The sequence below is a fragment of the Melozone crissalis genome, unplaced genomic scaffold, assembly GCF_028551555.1.
Source record: "Melozone crissalis strain CALT ecotype California unplaced genomic scaffold, PUWL_Pcris_2 ptg000068l_1, whole genome shotgun sequence".
Classification (NCBI taxonomy): domain Eukaryota; kingdom Metazoa; phylum Chordata; class Aves; order Passeriformes; family Passerellidae; genus Melozone; species Melozone crissalis.
This window is the reverse complement of record NW_026535846.1, coordinates 16,880,399-16,899,795: the sequence shown is the minus strand read 5'-3', so window position 1 is coordinate 16,899,795 and position 19,397 is coordinate 16,880,399. Positions and strand designations below refer to the sequence as shown.

General features: G+C 51.2%; 1 protein-coding gene across 2 annotated transcripts in view; it reads left to right on the top strand.

The window, feature by feature from the left end:
* Positions 1–12,517, top strand: part of OPHN1 (oligophrenin 1) — a 50,306-nt gene extending 37,789 nt beyond the window's left edge. Inside the window, exons 15-24 of one of the 2 annotated variants that reach the window (XM_054289455.1) lie at positions 815–899; positions 1,227–1,285; positions 2,632–2,737; positions 3,468–3,627; positions 7,245–7,392; positions 8,373–8,672; positions 9,331–9,496; positions 10,433–10,483; positions 11,192–11,242; positions 11,418–12,517. In XM_054289455.1, coding sequence (XP_054145430.1) covers positions 815–899; positions 1,227–1,285; positions 2,632–2,737; positions 3,468–3,627; positions 7,245–7,392; positions 8,373–8,672; positions 9,331–9,496; positions 10,433–10,483; positions 11,192–11,234 — 1,118 coding nt within the window. In that variant the 3' untranslated portion in view covers positions 11,235–11,242; positions 11,418–12,517. Of the gene's footprint in view, positions 1–814; positions 900–1,226; positions 1,286–2,631; positions 2,738–3,467; positions 3,628–7,244; positions 7,393–8,369; positions 8,673–9,330; positions 9,497–10,432; positions 10,484–11,191; positions 11,243–11,417 lie in introns of both variants that reach the window. The other variant, XM_054289454.1, reaches the window with a different exon arrangement.
* Positions 12,518–19,397: the final 6,880 nt, after the last annotated feature.

The window sequence follows — 19,397 nt, the reverse complement described above, 5'->3', positions numbered from 1 at the left end:
ACCCTCCCTGTGAGCAGCCCTGTGGTTTTCTCCTCTGAATCCCACCAGTGAGTGCCTTTTTGTTTTGTTTATCTGCATGGGTCTGGGTAAGCACTTGCCACCCCACTGCAGATGAAAGCATAATGGAAAGTCCAACACCACAGAAATAATTGCTGCAGCAGGATTTCATCTTTACCCCCCAAAGGAGATAATTTATGTTTTTTTTAGTCTCTAGTCCTATTTATTTTCAAAAACAAGTCCTGCTGTTTATTTCTGTAGTCCAGCTTCCCCCCATCCTACAACTACATCCTTCACTTTGCGGCGCCACAGATGTGGTGGGGTTTGTCAGGGAGGGAGGCAGGAGCAAATTGCATTTCCATGCTGCTGGGCCTCCCCTGAGCTCCCTCCTCTCTGTGCAGCAAGAGGGAATGCTTCCAGAACAGCCTTCAGGGGAGTAGCTGCAAGTGAAAGATTTGAGCTGGCATTCAGATTACTTTGGATGTCAGAAAGCTTGTCTTGGACCTGTTGAAATCCGTTGTTTCTGCCAACCTTGGGAAAAAATAAACTATAGAGAATATGCTCTCAGTGACTTCTTAGCACTGCTTAAATTTTACCTTGTGTTTCCCTCTTTGTCCTCATTAGTACCACTCCCCAGCCTCCAAAACCCTGACACTGGTGCTGTTTTTCTGCTTTTCCTAGCCATGGGAATTAGGAACTCTCTTTGTGTGCTGCTGTGGTTTCATGTGTCTCAAGAGGAATTCCCCAGCCCAAGCAGATTGTTTGTTAGTAACCTCTGAATGAACTTTATTCTAAAACTTTTTCATTCTCCTTCCAGATCCAAAATGCCCTGGGGATGTGGATCTCCAGAGTGGGGACTGGGACATCAAGACCATTACCAGCTCACTGAAGTTCTATCTCAGGTGGCACTGCAGGTCACACCTGCCCCAGGGAGGCAAAGGGGACTGGGGCTGACCCAGATGAAAGCTGAAATGACCTGCCAGATATTCACATCTGGCTGTGGAAAAGGACAAAGTGACAAAGGCTTTGGGAAGAAGGATGATGAATATGGATGTTGCAGAATCCCTCAATCCCTTGGGGAGGGCTCTTTCACTGTTATTGACTGCAGAAGGAAATGCCACTGGGACTTGGTGGCACTGAGGGATGAGCCAATTTGCCCATTGGTCCAAGATGGTCACAAGTGGGTCACAGTGCCCTGCAGAGCTGAGTTTTCTTTCTGGTTGTTGCAGGAACCTGTCTGAACCCGTCATGACGTACAAGCTCCACAAAGAGCTGGTCCTGGCTGCCAGTAAGTCCCACAGCTTCCCCACTGATGGTCCCTGGCCCTGCTCTCCCCAGCCAGGGTCCATCAAAGTCACTTGGCAGAGCTCTGCCAGCCCAGCTCTGTGGTGTCCCACTGCTTCAGCTGTAGAGAGAGCAGAGCTGTCTTCTCCAAGTGCTTTTCTGTGCAGGGGATATGGTGCTGGATGTTTCCTTCTCTCCTTTGCTCCTTCCCTCAGACAGGGTCTGTGGTCTCAGAGGGTCTGGAGAGCCAGAGGATGTCACTCACTTGAGAGCAGCCACGAGATTTGTTTCTCTCTAGGATTGATATATTTATTTTAAAACCTGTGCGGGAATGGGATGTGCTGTTGCCCCCCAGATAAGCAGGTATTCCCTTTAGGTTGTGAAATTTGTCCTGGGATGTTGAAAACAGCACATGGAAGGCATTTCTCTGCTGTAGCTGTTGGGATTGAGTCACAGTTGGGACTAACAGAGGTCAGCCAAGAAGCTGCTCTGTGGCTGTCACCTCATTGTGGCCACTGCAGATAAGCTGTGACAGCTGTGAGCCAGTGTCCTGTGAGACAGAGAGCATAATGAGGGTCATCACCCTCGGCATGGGAATGCTGGCATTTGGAAATGTGTGGGATTACAGCATCCCTCATCCCATTGTGCCTCCACAAGTCACAGGGAGACTGGGAGGGATGCCCACTTCTTCTTCATGCGTCCCTCTGGAGAATGAATAACACCCATTTTTCTTGGAAAGGGAAATGTTCCACCTCTTGCTGAAGGTAGTCAAGCCCAGGATTTATTATTTTCAGAGCTGGTTAAGCCCCTGATGGCTGGGTGTGACAGGACATTCATCCTTTCCCTGCCCTCCCTCAGGAACTTGCACCACTGAGCTTCCCAGCCACCCAGACCCCACACTATTCTTTTCACACAGAGTATTTTATTGTTTCCTGATTATTTATTCTTCTAAGGATGACCTCTTTGGGTCAGGGACTCAGGTTTATTCCCTGTGGGATATTTTTAGGTGCTGTTCAGTGTCAGAGCTCTCTGGGCTCATAGACTCCCAGAGGGAAGCTGTGTGCTGCCAGGTGTGTGGAACAAGGGTGTGAAGGGGAGGACCTGCCCGTGCCCAGCCTCTTTTGGAGTGTGCCTTTGGGCTCCCTTTCAAGCTCCATTTCTTCCTCTTTCCACTTCATGTTGTTTCTCACAGTATTCATCCTGTTGCTGTGAAATCTCACTTCCCTTCCCTTTTGCTCCCATGCTGCACAGGGAACAGCTTCCACAGGTTTCCTTTGGCTTTATATTTCTCTGGTGTATTTAGTTTGAAAGTGTTGGGTACAAATTCTTCTTTGTGTTGCTGCTTTCCAGAGTCTGAGAACCTGGATTACAGGCTGGGAGCCATTCATGCACTGGTCTATAAACTGCCTGACAAGAACAGGGAGATGTTAGAACTCCTCATCCAGCACCTTGTCAAGTAAGCAGATGTTTTCCTCTAAAACCAACGAAAGGGGAATAATGGAATCAGCACAATGAGCCTTTTTGGGAGGTCGGGTTTGCAAAATTTTACCTGCTGTAGTCCCCTTGTGAATTTCCATGTGGATTGCACAAAGGGGGTGACTCTCCTTGCTGCCCTCTGCATGGAGTGATGCTTCTCTTTCTGGTGGTTCCTTCCATCCTCTTTCACATATGCACAGAGCAGCAAATGATTTAAAAATAAAAATACTCTCTGAGAGCAGGGGCTGTAAACTGTCACCTCTCAGAAATTTATTGGAAACCACCATAGTGTGCTCCCTAAATTCAGTTCTCTTCCTTCAGAAGGAAAGAAAATTAAAGCCAGAAGTCAGTTGTGGATAAAAAGGATATAGGATTTAAATGATTGCTTTTGTGCATATGTTGTGCAGATGACTTTTGATTGCAGAGTTAAAGAGGAGCTCGGAGTGGGAAGAGATCAAATGAAGATGCTGTCAGCACATTGCTCTCTCCAGCATCTGCCTGAGCCAAATGTGTGTGTCAGACCTAAAGCCATGTTTGTCACTGCTGGAAAACAAATTCTGAAACACAATGAAGAAAATCGAATTACTGATTCTTAGTGTATCCTGGGTTTTGGGTTTTTTTTTTTTGTTTTTTTGGTTTTTTTTCCTTGGAATAAGACCTGTTTGGAAAAAACCAAACCAAACTCTGTTTCCCTTCCCCTGCCCCTGCAGTGTGTGTGAGCACAGCCGGGAGAATCTGATGTCACCGTCCAACATGGGGGTGATCTTCGGGCCCACCCTGATGCGAGCACAGGAGGACACCGTGGCAGCCATGATGAACATCAAGTTCCAAAACATCGTGGTCGAGATCCTGATCGAGCACTTTGGGAAGGTACAGGGCAGCCCCGGAGCAGCCCCCAAGCAGCCCCGGCTGCTCTGCCTGCTCCTGCAGACTGTTGCTGTGGCAACACGGCAGCTCCGGCTCCTTCTGGAGCCTCCTTGGGCTGGCTTTATGTAACACTCTGCTCTGAAAGGCTTCAGGAGGAAGCAAAGAGTAGCAGGTGTGTGTTCCTCAATGTTGCTGTTATCTGGTCCCAGAGGAAACAGTGAGTCTGGGCATTTTTGCCTTTTCTTTTTAAACAAGGGGAAAAAAACCTATTGTATGACTGCTCATTACAGGGCTTCACTCTTTCCTTTGCTAGACAGGAGCTAGGCCAGAGGAGAATTGGTTTTAATGGGCACAGTCCAAGATGAGATACTGCACAACTGTTAAATCAGTGGAAAAAAAACTAGAGCAGACAAGTGTTGAATGGTTGATGAAAGTAATTCAGCTGTGGTTGTGTTCAGATACAGACACAGGGATGGTGTGGAGATGGAATGGGGAGTCTGAAGGAGATGCTCCCTGGACTGAGGGGTAGTCTGAGGGAGCTGCTGCCTGGGGTGGAGCTTTCAGAGGAGCTGAGGCTGGTGCCCATGTCCCTAGGCCATGCTCTCACACGACTGAGCATCTCATCTGCCCTCCATGGATTTGCTCTGGGTATTCATATTTCAGCCTGAGCATCGCCCGTGTGCCCAGCCAGGCTCTGATTGCTGGGGTGGTGCTGAAGATGCACGTGCAGACAGCAGCTTTGTCATGTGTGCCTTTGGAGAGCAGAGTGTTCCACTGTGGCTGTGCTCACACCTTGCTCTCCGATACCTGACACTGTCTCAGGGGTGTCAGGTGGCTGAGGGATGACAGGAGCTGGGTGTTAATATTGAAAACTGGAGCAGCTTGTGCATCCAGAGCAGCAGATCCTGAGCAGGGAGCAGATTCCTGCCCTGGGAACAGCCCTGGGTTCCAAGGATTGAGTTTGGTTCTCCAGCTTTTCACAGCAGAGTACACAGTGTCCAAACCTCTCTCATGGAGCTGTTCATTCAGGGATGCTGTTTGCTGTGACGGGCTGGGGCAGCTCCCAGCATACAGGGCAGCATATGGGCAGGGGGAAAGCTCCCTTTGGAAAGGGAAGAGGCAGCCAAAGCTGGAACAGCAAGGTTCTTGCAACAGGGATGTGGAGACAGAGCAACCAGGTGGGGACCACAGAGGGGTGTGGGACCAGATGAGGGGGTGGGAGTTGGCTGTGATGCCAAGGATTGAAATGGGATGGAAGAGCTCAGACAGGCTTCTGAGTACCCAGAGTAGAAGCTCATGGAAACACCAGCCAGTTCCTTTGTAGGTCTCTGAACACTTGTAATAAGTTCCCACAGAAAAACAGGAACTGGTTTTTGTCTGGGATCTCACATGCTTGCTCCAGAGATGGGGCTCTGTGCTCCCCTCATTACAGCCTGCAGCACAGTCTGAATCAACACACCCTGCCACCTCTGAGAGCTGGCATGACAGCTTTAATTAAATCAGATGTCCTTTTGCTTGCTTTTAATTTCTTCAGCAATAAGGTTTAGTTAGTCACATTTATTGGATTGAGTGTATAAGTTCAGTGTTGGAGCTGACAGAGTCTTCAGCTCACACATGAGCAAACAGCTCAAATGAGACTTGGAGGAAGAGGGGATGTGGGTTATATGGTGCAATCTGAAGACTCTGAGGACAGAGTAACTATTCATGAAGTGTTTGTGGATAATTGCTGTTTCCACAGCTCATGTTTCAATGCTGTGGTTCAATTAAATAGGTTGATTGTTCTGGAAACACCTTCTTCCCTGTACAGACCTCCTTAAGGTGAGGGTCTGTCAATATCTTTGTACATTTATGTTATTTAACTTGATTTTCAATTAGAAGTAAATCAGAGCCTGCACCCACCTCTTGAACACAGTCATTTGTGGTTGGTTTAGCTTGGGTTTCAGGTGTTGAAAGCAGTATTCTTTGGTACCTGTATAAGTGTCCATGGGGAGCTTAATGTTTCTTTTAAAAGCAGGATTGGATTCTACTCAGGATAGAGGAATGAGGTTGATATTTCCAAAAAATTTCCCTCCTACAGGCAATCCTCTGCTGATTTAATAATATACAAGCTGCTTTTAATTCATGTGCTGCTATGTCACAGCAAGAGAGTACTCCAGAACTCCAGACCTTGTGTTTTGGAGCAGGGAATGTGTCTTGCCCCTGCCCAGGGCAGAGCCCAGCAGGCAGTGAGCCAGCACCCGCCCTGTGTCACCAAACCCTGAGTGTGGGGGTTTTTTCCCAGAGTGGGTGTGTAATCTTCCCTCTCTGGAGATATTCCAGAACTGTCTGGACACAATCCTGGGCCATTTGCTCCTTAGGGAAACCCTGCTTGAGCAGGGAGGATGGACCAGATGAGCCACTGTGGGCCCTTCCAGCCTGAACCATTCTGTCATTCTGTGTTGTTTCTCCTCTCCTCATGCAGATTGGACCAGGCTGTTGGGAGCAAAGCCTGGATCTGGCACATGGATTTATCCAAAGCCAGCCAGGCTGGGCCAGAGCAGCCTGACCGTGGGGTGTGGGAGCTGTCTGCCACTGCCAGCCCTCCCCAGGCACACACTTGGGACCAAGAAATTTAAACCAGGGACATGTTTTCCTCTCCCATCCCCCATCTTGGTCTCCTAGCCCTGCTCTTTGGCCCAGAGAAGAAGGAATACATTTTTGGTTTGAATTACCAAAATGAGACATTTAATCAAAGCAGAATGTCACACTTCTTCATGGTAAGAATTTTCTGAGTGATGCAATTAGGCTGTTTTTTTTTTTATGGGCCATATTGAAGTGTGGGCCCAAGGGTGTGGTGACCCAGCATGCCAGTGGGGCTGGCACAGCTCTCCTCCTCTGGGCTGGAGCCAGGAATGGTCCAGCTCCACATCTCCCAGGACAGGCAGTGCAGCCTCTGGGTTCAGCAGCTCAGGCCACCTCTCCACAGTAACTCAGGCTTTAAAGCCTGATAAAACTTCAATTAACATCCCTGGGAAGAGCAGAGGAGCAACTGCTGTGGGCCTTGATGGGGTATTTCAGCTCTTCAGATTTATTTCTTTTTCAGCTCTTATAAAAGCCCTGACATAAATGAGAACCTCTCAATTAATCCCAACTAAATAGGTGCCACATTACCAGTGAGAAAAGGAGATAAAACTTCTCAGTAGCGTTGCTTTTATGCCAGTATTCCATCCCAGGTAATTTCCTGGTGCCAAATGTGTCACTGTAAACCAAGAGCTGAAGGGTTTTAGTGTTAGATCTGGAACAATGCAGGGTTGGTTTGGGTGATTCAGGGATTGTATCTCTGTGACAATGGGAATCTTGCTGTTGGTCAGGAGCTGTCAGCTCCAAAGCCTCCCTCATCTGCTCCAGGGGAATTTGCTTCTACAAATTGTTTGTGATCTTCTTGCTGAGCTGCAGGGACAGTGACAGTGGTGGGAATGATGTCGTGGTGGGGACAGTGTCAATTGTGGGACCATGTGAGTGGTGGGGACAGTGTCATTGGTGGCCTCCATCACTCTCTGTGCTATGTGGAGACACCTGCAGAAGAAGGTGGGGCAGCAGCCCCTTTGTGTTGGGTCACCTGAATGTGTCTCCCTTTACAGATCTACTCTGGCCCCCCAGAAGACACCACAGCCCCCCCAGTGCCCCCACCGAGGGTGGCTGCCCGGCGGCACAAGCCCATCACCATCTCCAAGCGTCCCCTGAGGGAAAGACCTGTCTTCTTCAATGCCTCTGTGGAGGAGAGTGCAGGTCAGTCTGGCTGTTCCTTGATTCCTTACCTGCTTCTCACCCCTCCTGCTTTCTGTGACACCTTTCCAGGAGCAATGGAGGTAACAGCAGCAGGGCTGCACTTTCCAGGTCCTGGACATGGCAGGCAGTGAGGGCTGCTCAGAGAGAAAGGAAAGCCAAAACCTCTCATACATTATTTGCATCATGTCACAAGTCAGATTTTGTGGGATTTGGGTTTTTCTGCTACCTGCTGCATGCTCCATTAGCTAAACTAAGGCTGATTCTTAGCACAGGAGAGACCCAGAGGAGAGGTTTTGTGGCATCAGAGGCAAAAACACCTGCATGGAGTGTTGGTGGGACGGTAGCCAGGGAGGGTTGTGCTGCAGGAGGCCCAAGGAGGTCAAGCTGGCTCAGCTGCTGGCAGTTCCACATCCAGAGCAAGAATTCCAAAGAACTTTTTCAGGATGCAGTGAAGGTATTTCCTAGACCAAGTTCTACTCTGACATTACCATAACAGCTTCGGGATTTCCTTACAGTCAGCTGGATTAACAGCAAAGGACGCATCACCTTAAAATTATATTTCTGCAACCTGATTTGCTCTAGTTGTCACTGCAGGCTGTGCCCTGATTCCACAGTCACCAAAGAGATGGAAAGTCTCTTTCTCCATTAGTTTTCAGAGCTGTGATGATGTTTAGGTGTAAAGTGTACTTTGTGACACTGGCAGAACATGATTGATTCACATTGCTCTTTAAAACTCCCAGACTGCTAATGGAGTTGGGGCTGGCCTTGCATTTCAATGCTTCCTCGACCTGTGAGCAGAAGCATTTGTTCACCTTGGCCTGCCCCGAGGCTGCAGGGAGCAGTCAGGTTCACAGCAGAGCCCCTGCTTGCTCCTGGTTCTGCAGCACAGCAACAGGGCTGGGATGAGTGGCTTTTGGAGGCACACCAAGTGCAGTACAGACCTAACCCCACAGCTCTGTGCTCTCTTGTCTCCGCAGCAGAGAGGCTCAGCCAGACCCCCAATGGTGGCGGCGTGGAGGCCCCCAAGCCCCTGCACCGCAGCCGCCTGCCCGCGCCCCGGCCCGGGGGGGACGAGCTGGGGCGTTCCCCTGCCGAGAGCCGGCCCCAGCCCCGTGCTGAGCCCGAGCTGGGCAAGCTGGGCATGGGGAAAGGGCTGCAGGATGGAGGGGCCAAGGCAGCTGGGAGGGCGGCCAACGGCGTGGTGACCAGCCCTACCCTGAGGACTGCCACGCTGCAGGCCAGGAGACCGGCACCCCGGCCGGGCATCTGTGGCAGAGAGGGTGAGTGTGCACTGGAGCCTGGCCAGAGCCAGGCAAGTGCCCAAGTCAGCCCTCCCTGGGCACGTGGTGGCCTCTACCCTTGAGTCCTCTCAGTGTAGTTCAGCAGGAGTGGCTGGGAGTCCCGAACAGCCTAAGGTGTGGGCACAGGTAAAGTCTGGCACTCATTCCTTGTTGACTTGATTCTTAAAGACTTTGAAGGGTTAAGTGAATAGTAAGGTTGGCTGGATCTTGGGGAAGAAAAGAAGCTGAGGAGAGGACAGGTAGCGTCCAGTGTCCAGAATGAAAGCTCAGCTGCAGGAATCACCAGTTTATGCTGTTCCTCTCCCATTCACAGAGCAGCACTGCACAGGGTTTGGTTAAGAACACTTGTGATTCCCAGGAAGTATCAGCTTCACAGTCAGCAACTGCATTGAGTTTGTCCTTGCAGGTCCAGGTCCAGCCCCTGTTACCAGTGCCAGGAAAGCTTTTCTGGGACAGGTAGTGTGGGAACTTCATTCCCTGGACTCTGTCCCTCTATTCTCGCTATTGGGCACTGTCAGTGAGAGAGTGTTGAGGCAAAGGGGCAGAACTAAACCATGGACCTATTCAGTGCCCCTTCATGAATATCTGGTCTCTGCCAGAGCTTCCTGCTCAGTGTTTGTTATCTCCATCCCTGCAGGTGACTGTGACAGTGTCCCTAAGCCACGTTCCCATGGTGATAAGCCTGTGATAACACGTCCCCCTGTGAGACCTCCGGATCCACCGTGCCGGACTCCCATCCCTCCAAAGCTGGAGCAGAGGCCAGATCTGATAGCAGGGACAGCAGAGGAGATGCCCTCATCTGTGTAAGCCAGCAGCCCATGGAGGGTGCTTGGTGCTGGTGGGGACACTCGGGGGCTCAGTGGCTGGAGCTTGTGGATGTTCCCTTGGCACTGGTGCAAGTGCAGGTTTGAATGTCACTTGGAAATCTGAGCAGAGGGCACGGCCAAAGACGGGAATGGTGCCACAGTGAAGGCAAACAAGAAGCTTTGGACCTGCTCAAGCACAGCCCAAGGGCTGAGCCTTGCCCCATCCCCTTCCCTGCTGTTCCTGGGTCGGTGGAGCTGAGCCCCTCCCTGCCTGCCTCCAGCAAACCTCTCAAACGAGACACTTTCTGGGGCAGGACAAGATCCAGCTTGGATCTTAAGGAAACTGGGTGGAGTTCAGCTTCATCTCATCCTCAGATTTCTTTCAGATTTTAAGAGAGTCAGAAACCCTTCTGGCTTTAGTGGGAATTAACCTAAAGAAAACAAAAGGTGCCATGAGGGTCAGCTCTGTCAGAACTGCTTTAATTCCTTCTCTGGGATAATGTAATTTCTCTTTCTTGAGCATACGTGGGAGCACATGAACACTGAAGGAAAGACCATAAAGGGCATGGATGCACATTGGATTATAGGCAAGAGCACAGAAATAATGACTGGATGTGGAACTTGGTGCTATGTTTTAGTTGGTGTGGTGATATTTGGTCAAAGGTTAGACTCCATGATCTTGGGGATGTTTCCCAGCCTAAATGATTCCATGATTCCATGGTTCTATAAGCAGCCCAGCCAAAGCACTGGCAGGTGGTGTGCGGGTGGAGCGAGCACAGAAGGAGCCCGGCTATGCCTTGGCACAAGACCTGTCAGTTGAAGGTGATCTCTGCAGTGCTGCCAATGCTGCAGCTCATCCCCCTGGCACAGAGCAGATCTCATTAGCAACTTGCCAGGTCGAATCAGGAGAGACTTCTCCTGTTTTCTTTGCAGGGTGGCCTCTAGGACCAAGTTCTTTGAGACGGCATCCCGAAGAACAGGCAGGTAAGGCTGGCACGGGAAAGGTTCTGTGTGGAGAGCAGTGGCTCTGCAGCACAGGGTGCTCCCTCTGAGGCACAGCCAGCACAGACAGCCCCAGCCCCAGGCCTGCCTTGTCTTGTACTCACAAACAGCAGATGGGGCTCAGCTAAAATGCTGAAACTAAACAAAGAGCACAAAGCATAAAATGTGAGTCCAGATACAGACTTGATAAATTAAATCTGCCGAGCAAGAAACATCCCTATGGATCCCTGTTACCAGGTGTGTGGATCTGTGTGGTGTAGTGCCCATTGTACTCAGGCTTTGTGGGAAGATCAGGTCATGGGTGAGGTGATGAGGGCTGGTTAGGTCCCAGCAGCTGCCAAGAGAGCATGGCTGGTCCAGTCCAGGGGGTGTGCAGACAGGGAGCCAGGGGGTTATGGGGACAGTGTGGGCAGAGCCCTCAACTCTGAGTGGCAGCAGGTTCCATTTGTGATATTTGTCCAAATAAGCCTCAGCTTCCTGCCTTGAAAAGCTGCCAATCTCTGCCCAGGAGAGAGCAGGTTTGTGTGTAAGTCTGAGAGCTGCTGCTGCAGGTACTGAGAGAAAACATTTGTGCTATTGCAAAACAGACCCCTCCCTGCCCTTACCCAGCCTCGAGGAGCTTGTGGAGCTGAGTTGGAGCTTGCTCCTTGCACTCATTGTTTCTCTATTCTTCTACTTCCTTTTATGCAGTTCTTCATCACCACAAGGCAGGATCCCAAGTGATGAGAGCTGAGGCTAAAGGTATGTGTTTATGACAACAAATTGAATAATAAACTGAAAGCAGACATGTAAGACAAATCACCATTTATGGGGTTTTTGGAGGGAACAAACAAATTATGTGGGATTCCAGTGGTTCTGCCATTACTGGTGGGTTTGCATTGCTGCACAGAACATGGAGCTTGTTTTCTTCTTCCAGGCTTTGTAAGCACACCTCAGCCCAGCTGGACCCAGGAGACTTTCTGTGCTTGTGACCCAGGAGTCAGAACTGAGCCTTGCCAGCCCCAGTGCCCTGGAGAGCAGCTATCTTACTGGACGATGATTTCCAAGCCACAAGTGGCCCAAGAAATTAGGAGAGGGAGACCACGATGGAAAGCAGGTCCTGCCCACACATCTGTGTTGAACTGTTCCCTGCCCTCCCACCTCTCCTCCCTCTTCTCTCCTGTGTGTGCCATGCAGGTGATGGCAGCATGGGCAGGGCTGGGGGACACAGACCACCTGTGGAAGGGACAGTGGAGCCCCTGTTCACCTGCACACTTTTGGGAAACACACCTTGAAAAGGGTGTTTGGACAGCACAAGGGCTGAGTCCCTCTGTTTGGATGCAAGGGCAAAACAGCTGCAGTCCCCCCTTGCCCTGCTTGCCCTGAGAAGCCCCTTCCTTTGTGCTTGTGTCCCTCACTTGGTGAGTGTCAGTGTGTGGGACAGCTGTGCCTGTTAACGCTGCCCATGGTGACAAAAGCTGGGCAGGGATGGAGGAATCGCTGTGCTCTGCTCTGTGGGATGTCTCCTCATCTCCTCCTGGACATCCCTGGCCTGGGACACTACACTGACAGAGAGGCTTGGCCAGGGGCTTGGCCTGAGCCATGGCCACAGCCTTGCCTGGGATCAGCTCTCAGGCAGCACCCCTGGGTCAGCAGCCTCCAAGGGTGCAGCTGGGGGAGGGGGGCAGCAGGTGCTCCTCCTCTTCCTCCACTGCCTCCTCTTCCATGAGCCACACTCCCACCAGATCCACTTCTCACAGGCCCACCTAGAAGTCTCCATCCTGGGTGATTGTGGTGGCCAGCAAAGAGGTGCTGAGGATCTGAAACTCACTGTTTGTGGGTCAAACCCATTGTTTGGTTTTTTTTTTTAAGAACTGCCCAGTTTGTTGTTTGCTTGTTTATTCATTTCCTGTACAAGATGCCCAGCCTGTCCCTCAGCCATGGCCCTGTGGATGATGCCCATTGGCCCAGGAGATGTCCCTGGCCAGGACCTCTGTAGCGCTAGAAGCTTGTCTGTTGCTCCAGCTGCCACCAGGGCTGTGCATGGCAGAGAGCTATTTCCCTGCTTCCTCCATCTGCCCAAAGATGACTCCCTCCTTTTGAATGATTTTCTTTAGGTGCTGAGAGCCTTTGCAAACCAGTGGCCAAACATTCCCACAGCTGCTTCCCAGGTGCTCCATTCCCTGGAGCATGGTGTCCTGCCTGGTGCAGGTCCTTCCCACCTCCTGGCACTTTGCCTCTGTGTGACCTCGTGTCTCTTATTGCTGAATGGCACACAGCTCACGTGTGTCGTGTCCATGGTGCTCTCACTCCCTTGGCTTCAGCAGTGCCCCAGCTGCTCCCTCCTTTAGGCCTGGCACCTGAAAGTGGCTTTAAAACCAAACCAGCCCTGTGCTGTGGCAGCTGAGGCTGTGCCACATGCACTGGCAGCCCCTGGGGCTGTGCTGGGCCCCTTCTGCTTCAGCCCCTCACCAGGGGCTCAAGGACAAGGCACAGGGGTTCTGATCAGGGATCTTTGAACAGGAATGGAGCTGAAACTGGAGCCAGCTGCTCTGACCAGCTTGGCAGTGGGGCCACCTGCCTGCAGCACATCACCCCCTTGCCCTGCTGGGGTGTTGGGCCTGTGGCTCCTACACAAAAGGCCAGCATTTCCCTACTGTTTTTCTTGCTTTGGGACACTGTCTGGGGACCCCTTGAGCCTGTCAGTTTGGGAAACTCCTTGGGTTGTGCTGATGCACATGGCTCTGGAGGTGACATTCTGCGGGAGCAGTGGCTTGTCACATCCTCCTCCTGCTTGTGCCCACTACCCAGCACAGACCCCAGGACAGAGCTGGGCTCCATGGATAGGGAGAATCCAAGGGTGGCTGGGTTTCAGTCTGACAGTGTGAGCAGTGGGGAGAGGCAGCTTCTTGCAGACTATTTCATGGTGTCCTTATAAAGTTCTTTGTCACTTGTATGTCTGTGCTGATTTTTCCTGCACCCGTGGGTGCAGCTGAACACTGGGGACCAGCAGTTGGAGCAGTGGGGATGCTGGTTGTGCTGGCAGCGGGCTGTGAAGTCCAATTCCTGCTGCTGTGAGACCCACTCCCTGCTGCTGTGAGCACAGTCCCTGCTGCCAGTGGCCCAGGAGGGACAGCTGGGAATGTGGGATCATCCTTTGCAGCATGGCAGCCCCCAGCATCAGCCCTGGAGCCATTGTGATGTGTACAAGCTTAGGTTACTGCAAGTGTTTATAAAGTTTCTATGAAGTGAAACAACCATGTTGGTGTGTTTTGTTCCTCTTCACCCTGAGCCCAAGTGCTGCCCCCACTCTGCCCCCTCTGCAGGCAGGCCCTGCTGTGGGACCCAGCTCTGTGCCCCAGGGAGGCCACACAGGGCTGTGTCCGTGGGATTGGGAGTGCCCTGGGCTCTGCCATGGCCCCACTCTGGGTTTGCAGTCCCCAAATCTGGTTTTCTGCATTTTTCTGACTGGAGAATATGCGCTGCCAAGGCTGAATATTCCTGCGCTGCCACAGTGCCTGGACAGCATTCTGTGCCATGGGTCACCAAGAATCCACTTTTCCTGTGACTAATGGCTTTTTTCCATCTATCCAGCACTCTTTTCCCCTCCTCACATCTGTTTTCCCCCTCCTTTGACATTGCACACCAATGTTTGCTTTTCAGGCCTCTTGCTTTCCTTTAGCAGTGAACCCTCTCCCAGGGGAGAACAGCTTCTCTCTCTGGCACGGGAATCTTGCAGCCAGCTTTGGAGCCTGCATTTCTGAAGAAACCTGATGGAAGTCACCACTCCAGAGGGTGTTCCTGGGGGCCCAGGGACAGCCAAGCTGCCTCCACAGCCACGAGGGTTCCTAGCTGGAGAAGGGGAGCGTTCCCACCCACACCCTTCTCAGGGCTGCTCTGTGTTTTCGGGATCCTCCTGCAATTACTTTGTGCGGGCCCGGCCCCTGCCCGCGGGCCCTTGGTGCAGCACGGGCCCAGTTTGCCAGGCCAGGTTTGCCAGCTCTGAGAAGTCTGTGCAGGCCAGGTTTGCCAGGCCAGGTTTGCTAGGCCAGATTTGCCAGGCCAGGTTTGCCAGGCCAGGTTTGCCAGCTCTGAGAGGTCTGTGCCAGGCCAGGTTTGCCAGGCCAGGTTTGCTAGGCCAGATTTGCCAGGCCAGGTTTGCCAGGCCAGGTTTGCCAGCTCTGAGAGGTCTGTGCCAGGCCAGGTTTGGCCAGGCCAGGTTTGCCAGCTCTGAGAGGTCTGTGCCAGGCCAGGTTTGCCAGGCCAGGTTTGCCAGCTCCTAGAGCTCTGTGCCAGGCCAGGTTTGCCAGCTCCCAGAGCTCTGTGCCGTGCCCTGGCTCTGGGCCCAAGCAGCCGGAGCACTCCTGAGGCGGGCATGGACACAATGCACCAGGAGCAGCAGCTGGAGGGTTTTCTGCTTGTTTTTTCTGGCTTCTTGTTTCTCTCAAAAGTTTCTTTGTGGGTTTCTAACATTTCCATGGCTGGATGCATTCAAAACAGCGGCATTTGGGGAACGAAACTGTTTCCTTTCCTCACTAGGCCTTGTATTAAGTGATGGTGAACTGGAACAAGCATTGAAGCACTGCCCCAACAATCCTTGTCTGCCAACCCACAGGTGCCTGGCTTGCCTTCTTACAGAAAACATTTGGATTTAATATGAGCAAGAAAATTATTTTCCAGCACAAGTAAAACCTTTCAGGTTTTTATAGAGAGAAGATAACAAAACAATCAGTTCCAAAGCTTGAGCCTGAGTCTCAGTGAGTTCTTCCCAGAGGAAGATTTGAAGAGGCCAAAGACTCTGCAGCAGACACATCTGTGTGATAAATTTAGAATTGAAATATACTTAGTGGAACACTGACATCTGAAATTTATGTGCTACACAGAGACCCATGAAGGCACTGGAATCCACCCACGTGGGATTCCTTGGAGGATCAGAGCCATAGTTTTCAGCTCTGTAGTTCTCCCTGACCCATCCCACTGCACCATTACCCATCTGGATGCTCCGAGCTGGGAGCAGCTCCCTGTGCTGGGCGGGTTCCTGGCAGCCCTTAGCAGGTTTCTTGGCCCGTACACATGGCTCTAAATCAGGTCAGGCCTCCAAAAAATCCTATGATCGGCTTAAACAATCAGGAGACGCTTTGAACCACTAAAGGCCATAATGTTTTCCATTCTCTGTGTTTTCAGAAGTTTAAGAAGTGCTTTAACAGCCTCTGCCAGTGTCTCTAAGAGCTCCCGCAAGGCAGAACTTCTGAAGACTCTTGAAATCCTGTATAATATGGGCCGTGCCCATGAAGGCTCAGAGGAGCAAGTCCCCACAAGCTCCATCCTCCCACAACTCCATCCTTCTTCACTCTGTGTCCTGCACACCCCAGCTCCCTTCAGTGCCTCCCAGAGGCTCTCCTGGTGGCCACCACACCATGCTGCCACACCATGCCACTGCACCCACGCTGCTCCTATGGATGGGACACGGGGCATGCCAAGCAGGCCCTGTTTGCCTCCCCTTGGCACCTGCCCACTGCTGGCAGAGGGAGGCAGCAGCAGTTTTGGGTAAGGAGCAAACCCCAGTGTTGGCTGCTGTCCCTCGTGTCAGGGCACTCGAGTCAGGGTGACCCCACTGAGGTCTGTGGCTGCCACTGGCCCGCCCTGGGAGCACAGGCACAGCCCTGAAACCATGGCAGGCACACAGGGCTGGCTGCCAGCACTGCAGGGTCACAGTGCTGGCACTCCCAGACCCCCAGGGAGGGGAACTGATGAAAGGGCTTTTTGACAACACATCAGTATTTTTGGAAACAGAACTTCTGTTTTAAAAACATCCCAATTTGTGCTATGAGGACAAGAACAAATAAATTACTTTAAAGCATGAGGCCATTTTAGGGTTTTCATGATCTTTCCATGTTTTCAGTTGATTTCTTCATGGTAACTGAACTTTTTCCTGTGAGCTTGGCGTGCTCTTCTGCTGAGGAGCCAAGGCATCTCTAAGGGCAGCTCTGGAACCTGCTGGCATGTGGCTCACCCCCAGTGCTGGCATGGTGGCTGTCACCCTGCTGCCAGGCCCCACAGCTACAGGAATGATCAGGGAGGTCAGCAGCTCCCCTGTGACCTGTAGGTCCTGGTGAGCTGTGCAGGGGGATGCAGGGTATAGGATGTGGGATGCAGGATGTGAACAGAGGTGGCTGGAGCATAGCGAGGCAGAAGGAGTTGAGTGAGGTGAATTTGTCCTTCAGCTTCAGTTCTGACCCAGCAGCCCCCACGTGGTGGCCTCGCTGTCCTCCCACAGACACTGTTCAAGCCACACGAGTTTGGGGCCATCAGAGACCAAGGCTGTAAGCCCAGGATGTGCAGCCACTGAGGGACCAAGTCCCTCATCCCATGAGGCACTGGACCAGTGGCTCCTGAATGTCCTTGGTGTCCAAGTGGCCATTTGGCAGGTGACACTGGGACTGACATGCTGGCACCCAATCTGCCACACCAGCCCTGAGGAGCTGAGGCCCGCTCAGTGTCCATTACGGGGTGAATTTTGAAAATAACACAATAATTTTTCACTGTGACTCAGAGCAAGGGATGGGATCAGGTTCCTTGTGGATGACAAACCCAGGGGTGTTTATTCTCTTGGCACACTGTTCTTCAGCTCACAGGGCACTCTGTGTGGACTGCTGCTGTGCAATTACACACCAGGCATTGCCAGCTATTTGTGGCCCAGCGAGCTTTTTTTTTTTTTATCCAAGCTCTTTGCTTTGTCTCAGTGAATCAAGTCTTGGCCCTGGACAGGATTCACATCTGTGCCTTGAATTAACAAGTGGCTGATAAGCGTCTTCTTTACTACTTGGAGAGCATAGGTCAGTTTTATAAAGACGTTGCAGAAGAATGGATTTACAACTGTTCATAAAGATACCAAAAACAATGACAAGAGCAGGAGGACACTGGCCTTTATTAGCTCCTTGCTTTGAGAAATACATTAATCAACTGAAATTCAATTTAAAAGACCCAAAGAGGAATATATGAAAGGATTAGCCAATTGATATGTAATTGAATTACGAGTTCAGACGTGATTCATGGTGAAATCTGAGTGTGAAAGAAAGCCTACAATGATCCAATGTACAGCCTCATCTACTGGCAAATGACCCACAGATTCCCAGTGCCTTTGCTTGCTGGCAGCCATCACACCCACAGCGATTTCATGCACAAAATCGACACAAAAGCCAAATGCAGGCAGAGGGTAGAGCTCCAGCAAACTGGATTCTGCATTTATTGGACTCAGAACAACAGCAGATTTTCAGGTTACAAAAAGAACTGAACACCAAGCGTGAGGGGCCACCCTGTGGCATGGCTGGGGGCTCACGTGGGCCCCAGGCATGGCTGAAAGAGAAAGGAGAATTTTCATTTACCCTCAGCACGGTTTTTTTACCTGGGTGCCAGGCAAGCCCCTCTCTTTGGTTACACAAATGATCGTCCTTCAGTCCCACATGGGGACTTGTGAGTTGCAGTTGTCCCCAGGGCATCCTGCACTGCACCCCATTGGCCCCAGCAGCATCTGTCACCACAGTCCAGCCCTACCAAAACACTCTGGGGCTCTCTCTTCCTTATCCAAGGCATTCAGTTCCAAAAAAAAAAAAAAAAACCAACAAAAAACCAAACAAACTCCCCCCCCCAAAAAAAAAAGAAAAAAAGAAAAAAAAAAGAAAAAATGAAAAACCCCAGAAAAACCGGCTGTGTCAGCAATCCATCTAATTCCTTCTCTGGGATAATTTATCCTCAGGTCATGCTATAATTTGGGTAAAGCACTGCAATTCCAAACTGGGCCAGACCAGGCTGTGTGCTCTGCACCTGCATCATATGGTTTGTGGGGTCTCCAGGGTCACAGCCCCATGGAAATGGGGCCAAGGCGTGCCCAGTATCATGGTCAGCCCTCATCTTGGAGCCAGGCCCCAGGAAAAAACCAGCACCATACCCCAAAGTCTCTCTGCCATTCCAAGGCTCTTTTTTTTCTGGCAATGCTGTGGCATTGGCTTCTGTCTTTCCCTCAGCTCTGGTGGAAGGAGCAATTGCAGACTGGCCTTTGTTACTCCCAGGAACACAGCTGTGGGCTGGGAGGCCCCCCCAGGCAAAAAGGCACCAGCAATGAGCTTTTTGGCTTATTACAAAGAAAGTAAAATATATCAAATAGAGAACTCTTATTATTACAGAGACATGTTAACAAAGAGAAACAGCATAAAATTGCCACAGAACACCAAATATCCGGCACAGAGAGCAGCTTTTATCCACTTGCTAAGGGTTTATGTGGGTGCAGAGATTTACTCTGTGAGTCACAAGCACAGCATCCCTCTGCTGCTGAAGGGAAGGAGCACAGGGAGCAGGCACCAGTGGGCAGGGGAGGCTCTGACCCACCCGAAGGGGCTGGGACCCCCTGCCTGCCCACAGCCACCCCCAGTGGCCACAGCCAGCCCTGGGCCTGCACACAGGTGGAACTCAGAACACAGACACTCTCTGTGACCCCAGCATTCTGCCCAAATGTGTGAGGACACTTTGCGCAAGTCAAAGAGGGAAGGAACAAGGGACACTCCATTGTTCCCCAATGCAAACGCTGTCCCTGTCTAACCTCAAGAAGACACAGAAAGGCTGGAGAAGGTGATACCAACCCCAGCCTATGCTAGTGTTTGCTCTGTGCATGCCACAAAAAGGGGGACCTTTGCAAACTGGGCAGCACCCAGCTAGAAAAACAATGAAAAGTCTCCATTAAATTGGCACGTTCTGACTCATGTCCTGCAGAGCATCCAGTACCTCAGTGTGCAACCAGAGAGGACTCTTAGAGCACGTCACTAAATAGATATCTTTAGCAATAGAAAATGGGCCATGCCTTTATTTTATACAGAGATAGATAATTTTAGCATACATTATGTTATTGAAACATCCAGGGCAA